At 47.2% G+C, this 14766-nt stretch overlaps 2 protein-coding genes across 9 annotated transcripts in view; one reads left to right on the forward strand and one right to left on the reverse strand.

The window, feature by feature from the left end:
* WDR82 (WD repeat domain 82) overlaps positions 1 to 3238 on the reverse strand; it is a 78048-nt gene extending 74810 nt beyond the window's left edge. Inside the window, exon 1 of one of the 2 annotated variants that reach the window (XM_033926315.1) lies at positions 2912 to 3238. In XM_033926315.1, the coding sequence (XP_033782206.1) occupies positions 2912 to 3072 (161 nt within the window). In that variant the 5' untranslated portion in view covers positions 3073 to 3238. The remainder of the gene's footprint in view (positions 1 to 2911) is intronic. The other variant, XM_033926314.1, reaches the window with a different exon arrangement.
* A 1962-nt stretch (positions 3239 to 5200) lies between these two features.
* GLYCTK (glycerate kinase) overlaps positions 5201 to 14766 on the forward strand; it is a 28057-nt gene continuing 18491 nt past the window's right edge. The window contains exons 1-3 of one of the 7 annotated variants that reach the window (XM_033925790.1): positions 5201 to 5344; positions 7956 to 8224; positions 13072 to 13521. In XM_033925790.1, the coding sequence (XP_033781681.1) occupies positions 13127 to 13521 (395 nt within the window). In that variant the 5' untranslated portion in view covers positions 5201 to 5344; positions 7956 to 8224; positions 13072 to 13126. Of the gene's footprint in view, positions 5345 to 5405; positions 5628 to 7955; positions 8225 to 13071; positions 13522 to 14766 lie in introns of those variants that run through there. The other 6 variants (XM_033925793.1, XM_033925791.1, XM_033925792.1 and 3 more) reach the window with 6 other exon arrangements.

The following is a 14766-nucleotide window of genomic DNA, read 5'->3' on the forward strand; positions in this document are numbered from 1 at the left end:
TTCATGTTAAGGTTGTTCCACTTTCCATGACAGCGTGATTCCTTTTACACCTCACGCTGTGCTTTTGTGTGTGTGTGTGTATATATATCTTTGAATAATGACAACAAAAGGTAGAAAAAATAATTTTATTTTCTGTTTTGTGATTATAATAAGTCAGATTTGAAATGTGTATCCTGCCAGAGCTGGTGTTAAGACAGCAAGCGTGAACTAGGACCTAAAAGAGAGGAAAAGTCATTTTTATTTATTTTATTTACATCACAGAGCCAACGTGGGGGTTGGAGAGCTTGTAACCCTATACTTCTACTAAGACTAAGGGGTCCTTTTATTAAGGTGTGCATTTAGCGCACGCTAAATCAGTTAGCATATCTTTAAAAAATTGGCCTGTTTTAGATTTCAGCCCCGTGTGTGATTGAGTTTGACACCCCTGACCCAGAGACAGTGCCTTAGCAACCTGTTTAGAAACCTTTAGTCCTGCTTTCCCCCACAGTATGCCTGCAGGGGAGGCCAAAACATCATAAAAATCCTCCTTTTGACCCCCTAAATTAATTTTGCCATACTTCAGACTTTGCGAATTCATTTATATACCGCATCAACCTCTTGGTTCAAGGCGGTGTAACAGTGTCTGTCAAACTTTGTGAAGCTGCAGCACACTAAACTTGTGGCCGTGGCTCGAGGACAACCAAAAGTGTGCGGCGTCAACACTATGACGTCCACGCGTGCATGAAGGCTCTGAGCCGCCACTGGGAGGGGGGGGGGGGGAGAGGGCACTGCGAGAATTTGAGGGAGCCAGTACAGAACTTGCTCAGAGCCGAGAAGCAGCACGAAATTGCGCTGCTGCTCGTGCCGCTGAGATGAATAAAGTAGATTTGCACAGCCGGTTAGCAGCGGGGCAGGAGTTCAGAAAGCTTGCTCCTGCCTGCTGCACCTCCAGAGATCGGCAGAGGACCCACTGCACCTCCACCAGGGATTGGCAGAGGTATGAAAATAGGGCAGGGAGGGGGGGGACAGAGGGCAGAGCCTGGGAGGGAGAATTCAGAGTCTGACAGAGGAAGGGGGCTGGGTGCAGAGCCTGACAGGGGAGGAAAGGAAGGAAGGATGCAGAGCTTGGCAAGGAGGGTGCTGGGTGCAGTGTCTGTCAGGGGTAGGATGGAAGGAAGGTACTGGGTGCAGAGCCTGACAGGGTAGGACACTTGAATATTAAGCCGCCCGACATATTCGAGACAACCATTTTTCCTCATTTGGGGGCGGGGGTCTCGATTTATATTTGGATCGACTTATATTCGAGTATATACAATAACAGCTTCTTTAAATATATTGAGAAAATGTCTCACATATCACTAGGCTAAATGAGGGACAGGCAACTTGTAGCAATATCACATAGTCTGTTCAATAAAACTAAATCTATACAAACTATTAAAATATCTTCATCTTATTCATTTTATACCTTTCCTCAAGTGATCCCATCCTTTGTGTTCTTACCTCAAATGTTCCCCTTTTTTATAAATTGTAGTCCCTCCATTTGTACCAGCTTGTAATAGAACAAAAATGATATGTATGTATTGTCTTATTTTATTTTGTCCACCCTGTTTTCTTTTATATAATGGATACATGTTATACGCATTGAATTATATGACATTGCATAAAATCAAACACTATTAAACTTGAAACTTGATAGAGAAGATGCGGTATATAAACCTAAGATTTCGTTTAGATTTTGAGAAAAATGGTTTTAAATAAATATCTTGCATAGGTGGTTTTTTTGTTTTACAAACCATTTAGATGCCTTTCAGAGGCTACCAATCAATCAAGCACAAATAAATATATAAAATACTGCAGAGCTATTTTATGAATACTATCAGTCATACTATAATGGATTAAGATATTCAGCAGCCGTGCAGATTTCAGTGGTACACGGCAGTTTTGAAAGAGATTGTTCTCATTGTTGTCGCTGCTACTTTTTAAAGCTAAGTTTTGCGGTTTTATTTGAAACCTTATCCACCTGGGACCCCTGATGAAGGTGTGTTTACCGAAACACAGACCTTGTCGGGTCCTTTGGTTTGAAACAAGGCTGTAACATTAACCGCATTCATAAATTTGGTTCAATAAATTTAGCCTGCATCTTTATACATTTGTCTGCAGTTCTCTTGGTCTTGGCTTGTGCTTTTTTCACTGCAGATTGTTTTGGATTTCTTTCCCTTTTGTTGATTTCAGTGGTACACACACCTGGATTTCTCATCATGAGACTACGACAGGGGTCTCAAAGTCCCTCCTCCAGGGCCGCAATCCAGTCAGGTTTTCAGGATTTCCCCAATGAATATGCATTGAAAGCAGTGCATGCACATAGATCTCACGCATATTCATTGGGGAAATCCTGAAAACCCGACTGGATTGCGGTCTTCGAGGAGGGACTGACACCCTGATCTAGACCATATGAAACGAATGGAGTCGGTCTAGAGAAGGGATCTCAAAGTTCCTCCTTGAGGGCTGCAATCCAGTCAGGTTTTCCCCAATGAATATGCATGAGATCTAATAGCATGCACTGCTTTCAATGCATATTCATTGGGGAAATCCTGACTGGATTGCGGCCCTGGAGGAGGGACTTTGAGATTCATATGGTCTAGGTCAGGGGTGTCAAAGTTCCTCCTCGAGGACCGCAATCCAGTCAGGTTTTCAGGATTTCCCCCATGAATATTCCTTGAAAGCAGTGCATGCAAATAGATCTCATGCATATTCATGGGGGAAATCCTGGAAACCCCACTGGATTGCGGCCCTCAAGGGACTTTGAGACCCCCCTCAAAAGTTAACTAGGACGCCCCCGGGAAACCCCCCAAGAAAGCAAGGCGCGAATTCGCCCCCGCACGCCAACGGCTGCATTTCCCGCCACCGCGGCCTTCCCCTCCCCCTCACTCACTTGCCCTCCTGACAGTCGTAGAGGACGATGGAGTCGTCGTCGCTGCTCGAAATCACCGTCTCGCCGTTGGGGCTGAAGTCGAAGCAGTTGATCTTGTCCGAGTTCTCGCGGAAGACTTTGGCCACGCGGAAGCTGCGCAGCACGTTGTCCGTCAGCTTCATGGCCCGGGGGGGAGAGGGAGGCCTCGCGGCGAACGGCGCGAGGGGGGGGGGGGCGCGCGAGGCGGGCGTCCGGGCGGCTGCGCGAAAGGGCCGCGTTACTCCCAAGCTCTCGCTTTCATTGTCTCTCCGCCATGTTAGTACCGCAGCGGCGAAAAGAGGGGGGAGGGAGGGGGAACTGGTGCATTGTGGGAGGGGAGCTGGGCGGGGCGGCAGACCAGGCGCGGCGCGAGCGCCTCTCGCCATTGGAGGGCGGGGCGGCGACGCTTGGCGTAAGGGAGGGGTTGTCGTTTTCCACCATTTTGCGTGAGGCGGCGCTTCCTCGGAGACTAGGCGTTTTCCGCGCATGCCCGAAGCCGTTCCCCCCAATCCCCAAGGGCTTCCCTTTGAAAGCCGCGAGAAATGCGCCAAACGTGCAGAGAAAAGACTTGGCCCCGGGGAGCAGCGCGGGCCAATGCCATGTGGCTATATAGCGAGTGCAAGTCAATACAGAACACACCCACACATACATAGCAAAATAAAATAAAAATCAACCTGTACATAAATCGTTAACATACAATTTAAATCAGCTGAAACTGATTATAATAGTAATCTAATAATATCGCCATCTCGTGCAGATGGTAAAAAGAAAATGAACGAAAAATGGGCTGTAAAGGGAAAAATACAATATTTCAATTATAGTGTCGCCATCTGGTGGAAACGGTAAAAAAAGACAATGAATGTGAACAGGCTAAAAAGTACAAAAATACCGCATTTCTGATACAATGGCGCCATCTGCTGGATACGGTAAAAAAAAGTGAATGTGAATAGGCTGAAAAATAATGAAAATACCGTATTTCTGATACAATGGCGCCATCTGGTGGAAGCCATCACAAAGGACAACGAATGAACTGCAAGTGAAAAAAAAGACGTATAATAAAGAAATGTTTAAAACGGTTGTAATATGTGATGTTTAAATAAGGCAATCTAATAAATATCAGCATTCAGACCATAATAGTGAAGGGTACTAAGCTGATAACTGAGTCTCTTTTCTTCCCTATATAAAATATTGTTGATGTTGCCTGGTCGCCATTCATGCTTTAAACGCGACGCTTACTATTGGCCGTACGAGAAACAGGAATCTATCGGCCTCTTTTACAAAGCCGCGCTTGCGCTAACGGGCCCGAAGCTCATAAATATTTAAAGATCTTCGGGGCTGTTGCCGAGCGGCCTTGTAAAAGAAGCCGTATGTGAGATCTTGATGCCATCTATTTTACCTGGCTCGAGCCTGCGGTTGCTGCTCTGTCTGCAAACATGCGGTATGCATTGATTCCTTCACAGATCCGCAAACTAATAAAGGTTTCAATATACATCATTCATCCGATTGCAATGCCTATCAAGTTGTTTACATCATAATTTGTCCATGTGATAAACTATTCTATCCAAACTGCTATCGCAGTTTTTAGCGCGGGAGACAGTCCATTAATTGCCTTTTTTACCGTTTCCACCAGATGGCGCCACGTGTAATTGAAACAGCGTATCTTTTACTTTTCAGCCTATTCGCATTCAGTGCCTTTTTTTTACCATTTCCACCAGATGGCGCCACGTGTAATTGAAACAGCGTATCTTTTACTTTTCAGCCTATTCACATTCAGTGCCTTTTTTTACCGTTTCCACCAGATGGCGCCACGTGTAATTGAAATAGCGTATCTTTTACTTTTCAGCCTAATCGCATTCAGTGCCTTTTTTTACCATTTCCACCAGATGGCGCCACGTGTAATTGAAACAGCGTATCTTTTACTTTTCAGCCTATTCACATTCAGTGCCTTTTTTTACCATTTCCACCAGATGGCGCCACGTGTAATTGAAATAGCGTATCTTTTACTTTTCAGCCTAATCGCATTCAGTGCCTTTTTTTTACCATTTCCACCAGATGGCGCCACGTGTAATTGAAACAGCGTATCTTTTACTTTTCAGCCTATTCACATTCAGTGCCTTTTTTTACCATTTCCACCAGATGGCGCCACGTGTAATTGAAATAGCGTATCTTTGACTTTTCAGCCCATTCGCATTCATTGTCTTTTTTTTTTTTTTAATTTTACTGCTGGTCTCGTGACGTCAGGTTTTGCGCGAAGCGGGAAGGAGCGCGTGCGCTCGTTTTTCGGCGGGAAGGAGCGCGTGCGGCCATCTTGCTCAGGCAAAGCAGCCGAGGGGAGGGGAGCGAGGCTGCCATTGCAGGGCTTCTGGCGGACTTGGGTCTCGCACGGGCCGCGCAGCCGAAAGCCGGGAAGGTCAGGTGAGATTGAAGGGGGGCGGCCGAGACGGCGCTGGGCCCGGGGCCGCCTTCAACCCGCTCCTCACGGGTCACGTGGCTTCTCAGCAGGGAGGGGCGCTGGCAAGAGAGCCAGGCCGCTGCCTAGGGCCGCTCCCGCCCCGCTCACTCTCTCCCAGCACCCCTTTCGCATTCTGTGGGGCACGAGAGCGTCGCTGTCCGAAGACCCGGCCACGCGCAATAAACAGCGCCAGATGCAGGAAAGGAAATCAATAGAGAAAGACGGATGGACGGCCAATGGCCAAAGGTGGTGGGTGGGGGGAATTTGGTGATTGAATTGTGTCAATTTTGAGAAATGTATTGAAAGTTTTACAAAATACAAATGCAAAAGGGAAAATGGTACACAAGAAAAGTACAATAGTCAATAATGTACAGACAAAGTGTTGGTATCATATGAAAAGTACATGAATTGTCATCTGCTGTGTATTTTGCACTGTTCAGGAAGAAATGCATTTGTTTCTATTTCTCTGGGGGTTGTATTGCATGCAGAGTTTTGCATCTTAGGGTTTGTTTGTATATACAGTGGTACCGGTTTGCGAGTGTTTTGCAAGACGAGCAAAACATTTGCAAAATCGGTGCACTCGTAAACCGAGCATGGCTCGATTTACGAGCACCCCCCCCCCCGCAATCCGCCCCCCCCCTGCGATCCGGCACCCCCCTGCCTCGAACTGGCACTCCTCCGCCACGATCCGACCCCCCCCGACACGATTGGGCACCCCCCGCCACGATCCGACCCCCCCGACACGATTGGGCACCCCCCGCCACGATCCGACCCCCCCCAGCCACAATTGGGCACCCCCCCGCCGCTTCTTACCCTCATCTGGGCACTCTTGAAAATCGGCCTTCTCTGCTGGGCCTTGAGCATCTGAGCATGCTCAAGGCCCAGCAGAGGAGGAAGCCAATTTTCAAGAGTGCCCAGATGAGGATAAGAAGCGGCGGGGGGTGCCCAATTGTGTCGGGGGGGATGTTGGATCGTGTCGGGGGGGTGCCCAATCGTGTTGGGGGGGTCGGATCGTGGCGGGGGGGTGCCGGTTCGAGGCAGGGGGGGTGCCTGATAGCGGGGGGGCCTTCGAGGGGAGCAATGCCGGTTCTCGGGGGGGGGAACGCATCAAAGCGGTAAATAATGGAAACTCGCTTTGATAAACAAGCATTTTGGATTACGAGCATGCTCCTGGAAAGGATTATGCTCGTAATCCAAGGTACCACTGTATTAGTACTTTTAGTTTGTGATCCTGTATTTGTCCTGGACCTGTCCCCCCTCAGCTTCAGTTTGGACTAGAGGGCACAGACTGAAGCTGAGGGGAGACATGTCCAGGACAAATATCGGGAGGTTCTGTTTCATGCAGCGAGTGGTGGACACCTGGAATGCTCTCCCAGAAGAGGTAATTGCGGAATCCACCGTTCTAGGATTTAAGGGTAAGCTAGATGTACATCTCCCTATGAGTGGCATAGAGTGATACGGGTAAGGGTAAACTAGATACACATCTCCTTATGAGAAGCATAGAGTGATAAGGGGACTAAAACTATGCCAGGGTACACCTGGCGGGACTTGATGGACCTAAGGTCTGATCCGGAGATGGCGATTCTTATGTTCTTATGTTATCTGTGTTCTGGTAGGAATGAATGTTGAGAAGCATACAGTGTGCTTTGCTTAGTTTAATTTTCTGGTTAACCATTTATGTAGTGTTAATAAGATTACAGTGTATTGTTGCAAGTTCTTACCAATGGTCTGAAACTCATAACCATTCATTCACTTTTGTTGGACCTTTTGAATGCAATCATGTGACAGCTGAGGTCAAAACGATAACAAACTAATCCTTCTCTTTTACAAAACCTTGCTAGCGTTTTTTATTACTGATTGCGGCGGTAACAGCTCTGATACTCGTAGAATAAGGGAGTTATGGTGAGATATATAGCTGGCACCCTTTATGAGAAGTTCACAGCAGTGCCCACTAAGGTGTCCCATTGCTCTGTTGGGATGTCTGTGTGGCCAGTCTATTAATATGCTGGGCCCACCCGCATCCAAATGGTCTGCATTAGGACGTTTACAAACTGGATGTTTTTCTGATCAAAAATGGAATATCAAGTTAGACATTCTGGCGGCCTACATGTCCCAGTGGCAGGGGGAATGCCCACAATGTTCGATGAGGGGGGGGGGGCATTGTGCATCCCTCCTGCCAGTGATGTATTGGTGGGTTCCTACAGGAGGGATGCCAATTTTCTCCTTTTGTTGATATTCGGGGAGGGGAGTTCTGGTAGGAGGGACTGGGCATCCCTCCTGCTGGTAGTCTTCACAGGGGGTGGGGTGGGTAAAAGGGTTGCCGCTAAACTTATTGCAGCAGGGAGATCCCTTACTGCAATAAGATCAGCGGCAACCCGATTCTCTAACCAGCGCCTGTGACATAGACGCAGGTTAGAAAATCGAGTTATTAGGCGGACGTAGGCATCTGTCTGTGAGAACAGATGCGGTTCTAAGAAGGAAAAATTAAAAAATTTAAATTGAATCAGGTTGGGCAGACTGGATGGACCATTCGTGTCTTTATCTGCCGTCATCTACTATGTTCTCTTGTTACAGACGTTTTTGCTTATCTTACACAACACACTGCTTGCTGATTGGCCATCCTTAATAGCATCTGCCAGTTCCTGTATTTCTTAACAAGAGATGCTTAAAACAGAGAATCACAAACATGAAGGTAACAGATTTGAGAAGCTGGCCTGGGTTTAATGATTAATGTTTTTCTGGAGAGAGGCGACCTTGGGACTGATTAAAAAACAGCAAAAACTTCTGGCCCATGGATAGCAACAGTGCAGTTGAAGTGCAGTATTCCTTAGGGAACCCAGAAGGTAATTTTGCATTTGAGTGTAGCAGTTAAAATTCTGCTTTTTGTAATGAAAAACAAAATGTTTATTAGCCAGAATGATAGTTTTGTATATTGACGTTAATGCACTGTCAGAAAAAGACAGTGTGTGTGTGTGACAGGGTTACGTTGTGTGCACCAGGGTGAGAAAGGAAGAGGTGATTCTGTTGTCCTCCAATGCATGTTGAAGATGTTTGTAACGAGTACCGTATTTTCACTCATATACCGCGCACCCGTGTAAAACACGCACACTGGTATAGCGCGCGGGAAACTGTAATTTATGTAAATAAATTTTTATATACTGCGCACACCCGTATACTGCGCATGCCGCCTCGACTCTCCTGTCACCGCCTGACTCTCCTTTCGCCCGCCCCGACTCTCCTCTGGCCACCCCGACTCTCCTTTCGGCTGCCCCGACTCTCCTCTCCCCCTTGAAGTCCTGTCCCCACCCTGAAAGCCTGATGCCCCCCCCCCTGATGTCCAATTTACCCCCCCCCCCGCAGGATCGCTCGCACCCCCACCCCGAAGGACCACTCGCACGCACCCCACTCCGAAGGACCGCTCGCACGTACCCGCACCCCCACCCCGAAGGACCGCTTGCACCCCCACAGCCTCCCAACCCCCCTCCATCATGTAGAAGCTCCTAACGTTGTCCTGCTGCTTCCTCTTCTGGTGGTCCCGCCCTTTCTCTGACGTCAGAGTAAGGGCGGGACCGCCGGAAGAGGAAACAACGCAGACGCAGGGCTCACAGAAGGGCCGGGACTGCCGGAAGAGGAAGCAGCAGGACAACGGTAGGAGCTTCTACATGATAGGGGGGGGGTCGGGAGGTTGTGGGGGTGCGAGCAGTCCTTGGGGGTGCGGGTGCGAGTGTGTGTGAGCGGTCCTTCGGGGTGGGGGTGCAAGCGGTCCTGCGGGGTGAATCGGGCGTCGGGGGGGGGGAACGATGTAAAAAAAAATTTATACAACGCGCTCACGCGTATAACGTGCAAGGTTATGAACGGTTTGTAAAATCGTGTATAACGCACGCATTATATGCTTGAAAATACGGTAGTTCTGGGATTTCTCAGTTTGGATTTAGCTTATGCCTTTTTCTTGGTAGCTCAAGGTGAATCATGTACAAAGTCATAATTCTTGGGTGAAGGGTTGAGGGACGGGAAGGGCTGCTAGTTTTCCTCACATAAGGTTACTTATCTATTCCAAAAATATGAAAACCAAAATTGATTTTTTTAATTTGTTAAGGTATTAAGCTTCGAATCAATTTATTCGTACAATCAACTGTATTGTGTAATTTCTATTTACTATATTGTAATTAATTGTACTGTTGTAATCACTCTCTTCTACAAGTTTTACAAGGTTGTATCTTTTCCCTAGTGCTTTCTTCTATTTTAAAAATTGTTTTATGACTTTACATTTCTATTCCCTGGTGTAATACCATTGTGTAAAGAGCCTTCCAGCTGATATTTGAAAGGCAGTTGTCTGGTAGTTTAAAGTTTTACCGGATTTCCTTTTGATATGCTGCCCATTGACACAGCCATCTGAGCAGTTTGCAAGGGTTCATAATCTAGTCGGCTGCTCTAAATATTCTCCCTATCCTGGCGGTCTTACAATCTGTGGTACCTGGGTCAATGGAGGGTTGCGACTTGCCCAGGGTCACTAAGGAGCAGCACTGGGATCGAACCTATAACCTCAGGGTGACTAGGCCATTGCTGCTAACAGGATAAGTGTCGGCTAGGAGAATATTCAGTGGCACTAATGCTGAGTATTCCCTCTGACTGCCTTGGCACTATTCGAACAGTGCCAGAGTGGTCTGCGGGCAGAATTTGGGCAGAGCCAGATGTTACCTGGTTAACCACAATATTCAGACTGCTAATTGGCTAACAAACTGATAAAATTAGGACAACATTTAGGCTGTCCTAACTTTTTTTTTTTAATCTTTATTGATTTTATTTAGTTAGCAATTGCCACTAACCAGACAGCGCCATTGGTCAGTGCTGATTCCTGGATATTCAGCACCAATTTGTATCCAGATGCCAAAGCTGAATATCCAGTGCTTTTTTTTACCTACATGGCTGGTGTTCTCCATAGGTTTTATATTGGCCCCTAGATTCTTTGGAAGAACGAACTTGCCAGTTCTTTAAAATGACCCAAATGTTCTGGAGTTTTTTTTAACTCTTGTTTTTCATACACTTTCTTAGTCTTGGAGTGGTCAGTGTTAATGCAATCTCTCAAGGGTGACCAGAAATCCTGGTATCTGTAAAGAAAGAGCGAAGTTACTTACCTGTAATGGGAGTTCTCCGTGGACAGCAGGATAAGTCGGCCTCACTTTTGGTGAAGTCATCTACGTTCCCAATTCGGAATTGCTCTCCTAGAGCTCAGGTGAGGCTTTTGGGAGCCTCATCTGAGCATGTGCAGGTAGCCTTATATATACCTGTGCTGGCCCTCACTAATCCAGTGATTCCCCTGGCTTGATTTTTATTGCAGTGTCGCCCATAGGGGAGGAGGGAAGGTCAGTGTGGCTGACTGATCCTGCTGTCCACGGAGAACTCCTGTTACAGGTAAGTAACTTCGCTTTCTCCATGGACAAGCAGTATAAGTCAGCCCCACTTTTGGTGACTCTCCAGCTGCGGGGTGCAGAGGGTATAAAAGGATGGAGTCCCCAACGGGGATGGTCCCCTCTACGTCCTTGCTACCTCGCTGCGGTAGGGTGAGGCTGCATAAATGTCAGGTGAGGGACAGAGACAAAACCTCAATTACTGAGACCAGTCAGAGGTTATGCATTGTAAACAGTAGGAACTTTATTTTGGTCCGTAGAACTGGACCAACACTATATATATATATATATATATATATCAGAGGTCTCAAAGTCCCTCCTTGAGGGCCTCAATCCAGTTGGGTTTTCAGAATTTCCCCAATGAATATGCATGAGATCTATGTGCATGCACTGCTTTCAATGCATATTCATTGGGGAAATTCTGAAAACCCAACTGGATTGCAGTCCTCAAGGAGGGACTTTGAGATCTCTGATATATATATATATATATATATTTTTTTTTTAATCTACCAACATGGTAGAGTATGTAGCTCAATAATAGATAGCGATTATATATCACCAATGTGGTGTTTGAGTAACACTTTTTTTTTTGGGGGGGGGGGGGGGACTGTGCAAAAACAAACTGTGCCAACATGACAGAATATAAGCTGTCTAACAGTGTCTTCTGTCTGATTCAGACTAATAGTCCTGTTCAGCTAGTCCAGGTATTGTGTCCTTTGTTTTCGTCACCATTCGTAGTATGTTGAGACCAAAATCATTGGAGGTCTGCAACGGGTGGTCCGTGATCGGTAGGGGTGGTCAATTGGCATGGCTGGATGCTGGGATCTGCGGCCGATGCACGTGGATGGTCAGCCGGCTGATGGGGTCTGCCCCTGCTCTTGGTCCCGCGATCTTTCGATTTTCTGCGCCTCCATCATGTTGGTGAGGCTGCTGAAGATGATGATGAAGAGGAGGAGGAGGAAGATGTTCTGCATCTCCTTCCCTCCTTGCAGGTTCTGGTATGTTGGCTCCTGTGAGGCACATCGTCCTGTCCCTTCAGGTGAGCAGAGTTCTGTTCCATGCTTGCAAAAGCGCTGTCTGTATCTAGGTTTGCCTTTTGCTGTGTCTGTGCCTTTAAGGGGGCGGGACCCAGTGCTCTGACATTATCCTGGGATGAAGTTGAGGCAGCTGGAGTCTCGGGGCTGCAGGCAGCATGGTGTCGATTTGAATCGGAGCAGTCCCAGATTGGTGCTGCTCAGATGGCCAGCGGAGGGGATAGGAGACCCTCGGTCGTTGCTGCCACTGTGTTTACCCCTGTGGTCGGCCCGGTCCACAGAACGTCCGTTGGGGAAGCTTTCATTAAGCCGGAAAGTTTCAAGAGCAGTCTGCTCCTGTTCTTGCTGGGCTTCCTGAGGCAGCAGGTAAGCTGGGGCTGCCGTGTTTGCCGTTTTGGGGTCCCGGGGAGGTTCTTCTCTGTGTTGGGTGCTCCGGAGGGGTCTTGCCTGTGGTTTTCGGCTGCATTTTTTCCTTCTTTCGCTGGTCTTCCCCTGTGTTCTGCAGAGTTTGGAGCCGGTTTCTTCTAGCCCTTGGAGACATTTTTAGGCACTGAGGGCAGGCTGCCATGAGGTGTGCTTCTCCTGGGCAGCGGACACACACCCCGTGGGGGTTCGTGGAGCTCATTTTTCATTTGCAGTCCGGGCACTTCTTGAAACCTGTTTTGCTGCATGCTTTTCATTTGTTTTCTGCCATTCTTCTTCTTTTCTTTCTTACTGGGTTTTTTATTTTTTGGATATTTTTTTTAAATTTTGAATGGAGAGCTGTGATCTGTCCGTTTGGGAAGGGCGGATGAACTAAACTGGATTAGTGAAGGCCAGCACAGCATATAGGGCTACCTGCACATGCTCGGATGAGGCTCCCAAAAGCCTCACCTGAGCTCTGGGAGAGCAATTCCGAATTGAGAACGTCGATGACGTCACCAAAAGTGGGGCTGACTTATACTGCTTGTCCGTGGAGAAAGGGTTGGACTGTAAGTAAAGAAGGTGCTATAGAAACATCACATTACTGTATGTCATATTTCTGGAAATGTAATTACTGATATTATAGTCTGTAGAAAACTAGGACCAGGTGGAGTCGGGAGAGTGATTAGAGATGCCCAAATCTGTCAAATAGAAAGAGAGAAAGATATATAGAGTCATACCAGAAAATGGTTAGTAACTAGAATTTATTGAGGAAAGGAATATGTCAAGAAAGAAAGAGTAGATTATTGAAAGGAACCCAATCTCATCCTTTATTGTATGTTTCAGGTTAAACATGACTCAGCGTTGGAACAGGGAGCCCTAAGAGTTGGCTCTGTACACCATGGCCAACACGTTTAAAAAATTACACTTCATCCACCAAGCATACGTGAAAAAAATCATTGGGTTCCAAAACTGTTATCAAACCCATAAGCAATCTCACCGCTACAGCATGTCTCTCCAGGAGCATGGGCAGCAGATTTTCCATTGCGCAATTAGCGCTGTTATGCCAGAAAATATGCTGAAGAGGAGCCTAACGTTTGTGAGTGAAGGTTCCCCCAGGATCGTTGTGGGAGACCGAGAATTTTTGATTCAGAAGAACCTGTATCTGGTGGGCTTTGGGAAAGCTGTGCTTGGAATGGCTGCAGAACTGGAGAAGATCTTGGGGAATCATCTGGTGCAGGGCCTAGTCAGTGTCCCAGATGGCATATGTGCAAGTCTTCGGCAGGCAGGAAGAGGGTAAGAGTGTTAGAGGGCGGTTTCTTTTACTACTATCTGTGAAAGTTGTTTCACAAAAGTACTGATGGGGCAAGGGTGAACAAGATGATATGGGGCTCATAATCAAAACTTTAAAACATCTAAAAACCTGCCTAAGTCAACACTTTGACGTCCTAATAGACAGGACGTCCAAGTGCCAATGACCAAACTGGCTTTCTGTACGTGCAGTGGGACTTCTTATGCCTCTGAACGCCACTGTGTGTCCGGAGCTGAAAAAGGCGTATCTGGAGGAGTGGTCAGGGTGGTATTTGGGTGGGATGTGAGCCGACTTAGACGTCCTGCAGGGATAATGAAATGTTTTAGTAGACGTACTGGATGAAACTTAGACGTTGTGAGTAAGACGATGTGAAAACAGGTTTAAGTGCCCAAAAGGTATCCAAAGTGACCAGATAACCACTGCAGAGACAACGTGCACTAAACTGCCGGACGTGCTAGCCGCTACCGCCTCCTCTTGAGCAGGCGGTAGTTTTTGGCCAGCGCGGGGGTTAGCGTGTGATGAAAAGTCACGTGCATTAACCCCACTAGCGCGCCTTTGTAAAAGGAGCCCAAAGTAAAGACCCCCACACACTCCCCCAGTGTTCATTGGCCCTCTCACACACCCACAAAGATCAGAATAAAAAAGGACATACCTGTCTCCAAAACATCAGCACTTGCTGTAGGAAAGCCTTGTAGAGCTGCACACAGGTGTCTCAAGTAGCCTGGTGGGTGGTTTAATGAACCATAGAGAGGAGTAGCAAGTCCCATAAGTCACTGTAACCACTACATTTATGGTGGAACATGTGAGCCCACTAAAACCCTACTCTACTACTATATAGGTGCCACCTGCAGCCATAAGGGCTATTGGGGTTGTAGACAGGTTGGTATAGTGGGTTTTGGGGGGGTCTCACCATAACTTATAAGCGAGTTCTGGTGAGATGTTTATATGGCACCCTTTATGTGAAGTTCACAGCAGTGCCCTGTAAGGTGCTCCACTGCTCTGTTGCCATGTTCGGGTGACCAGTCCATTACAAGATTGGACCTTCCCACATCCAAATGGTCTTGTTCTGGGCATTTGGAACTGGGACAAAATTTTGAGCGAAAATGTGATATAAAGATAGATGTTCTGTTGGTCTAGGCCAGGGGTCTCCAGAGTCCCTCCTCGAGGGCCGAATCCAGTCAGCTTTTCGGGATTTCCCCAATGAATATGTATTGAAAGCAGTACATGCA

The sequence above is a fragment of the Geotrypetes seraphini genome, chromosome 17, assembly GCF_902459505.1.
Source record: "Geotrypetes seraphini chromosome 17, aGeoSer1.1, whole genome shotgun sequence".
Classification (NCBI taxonomy): Eukaryota; Metazoa; Chordata; class Amphibia; order Gymnophiona; family Dermophiidae; genus Geotrypetes; species Geotrypetes seraphini.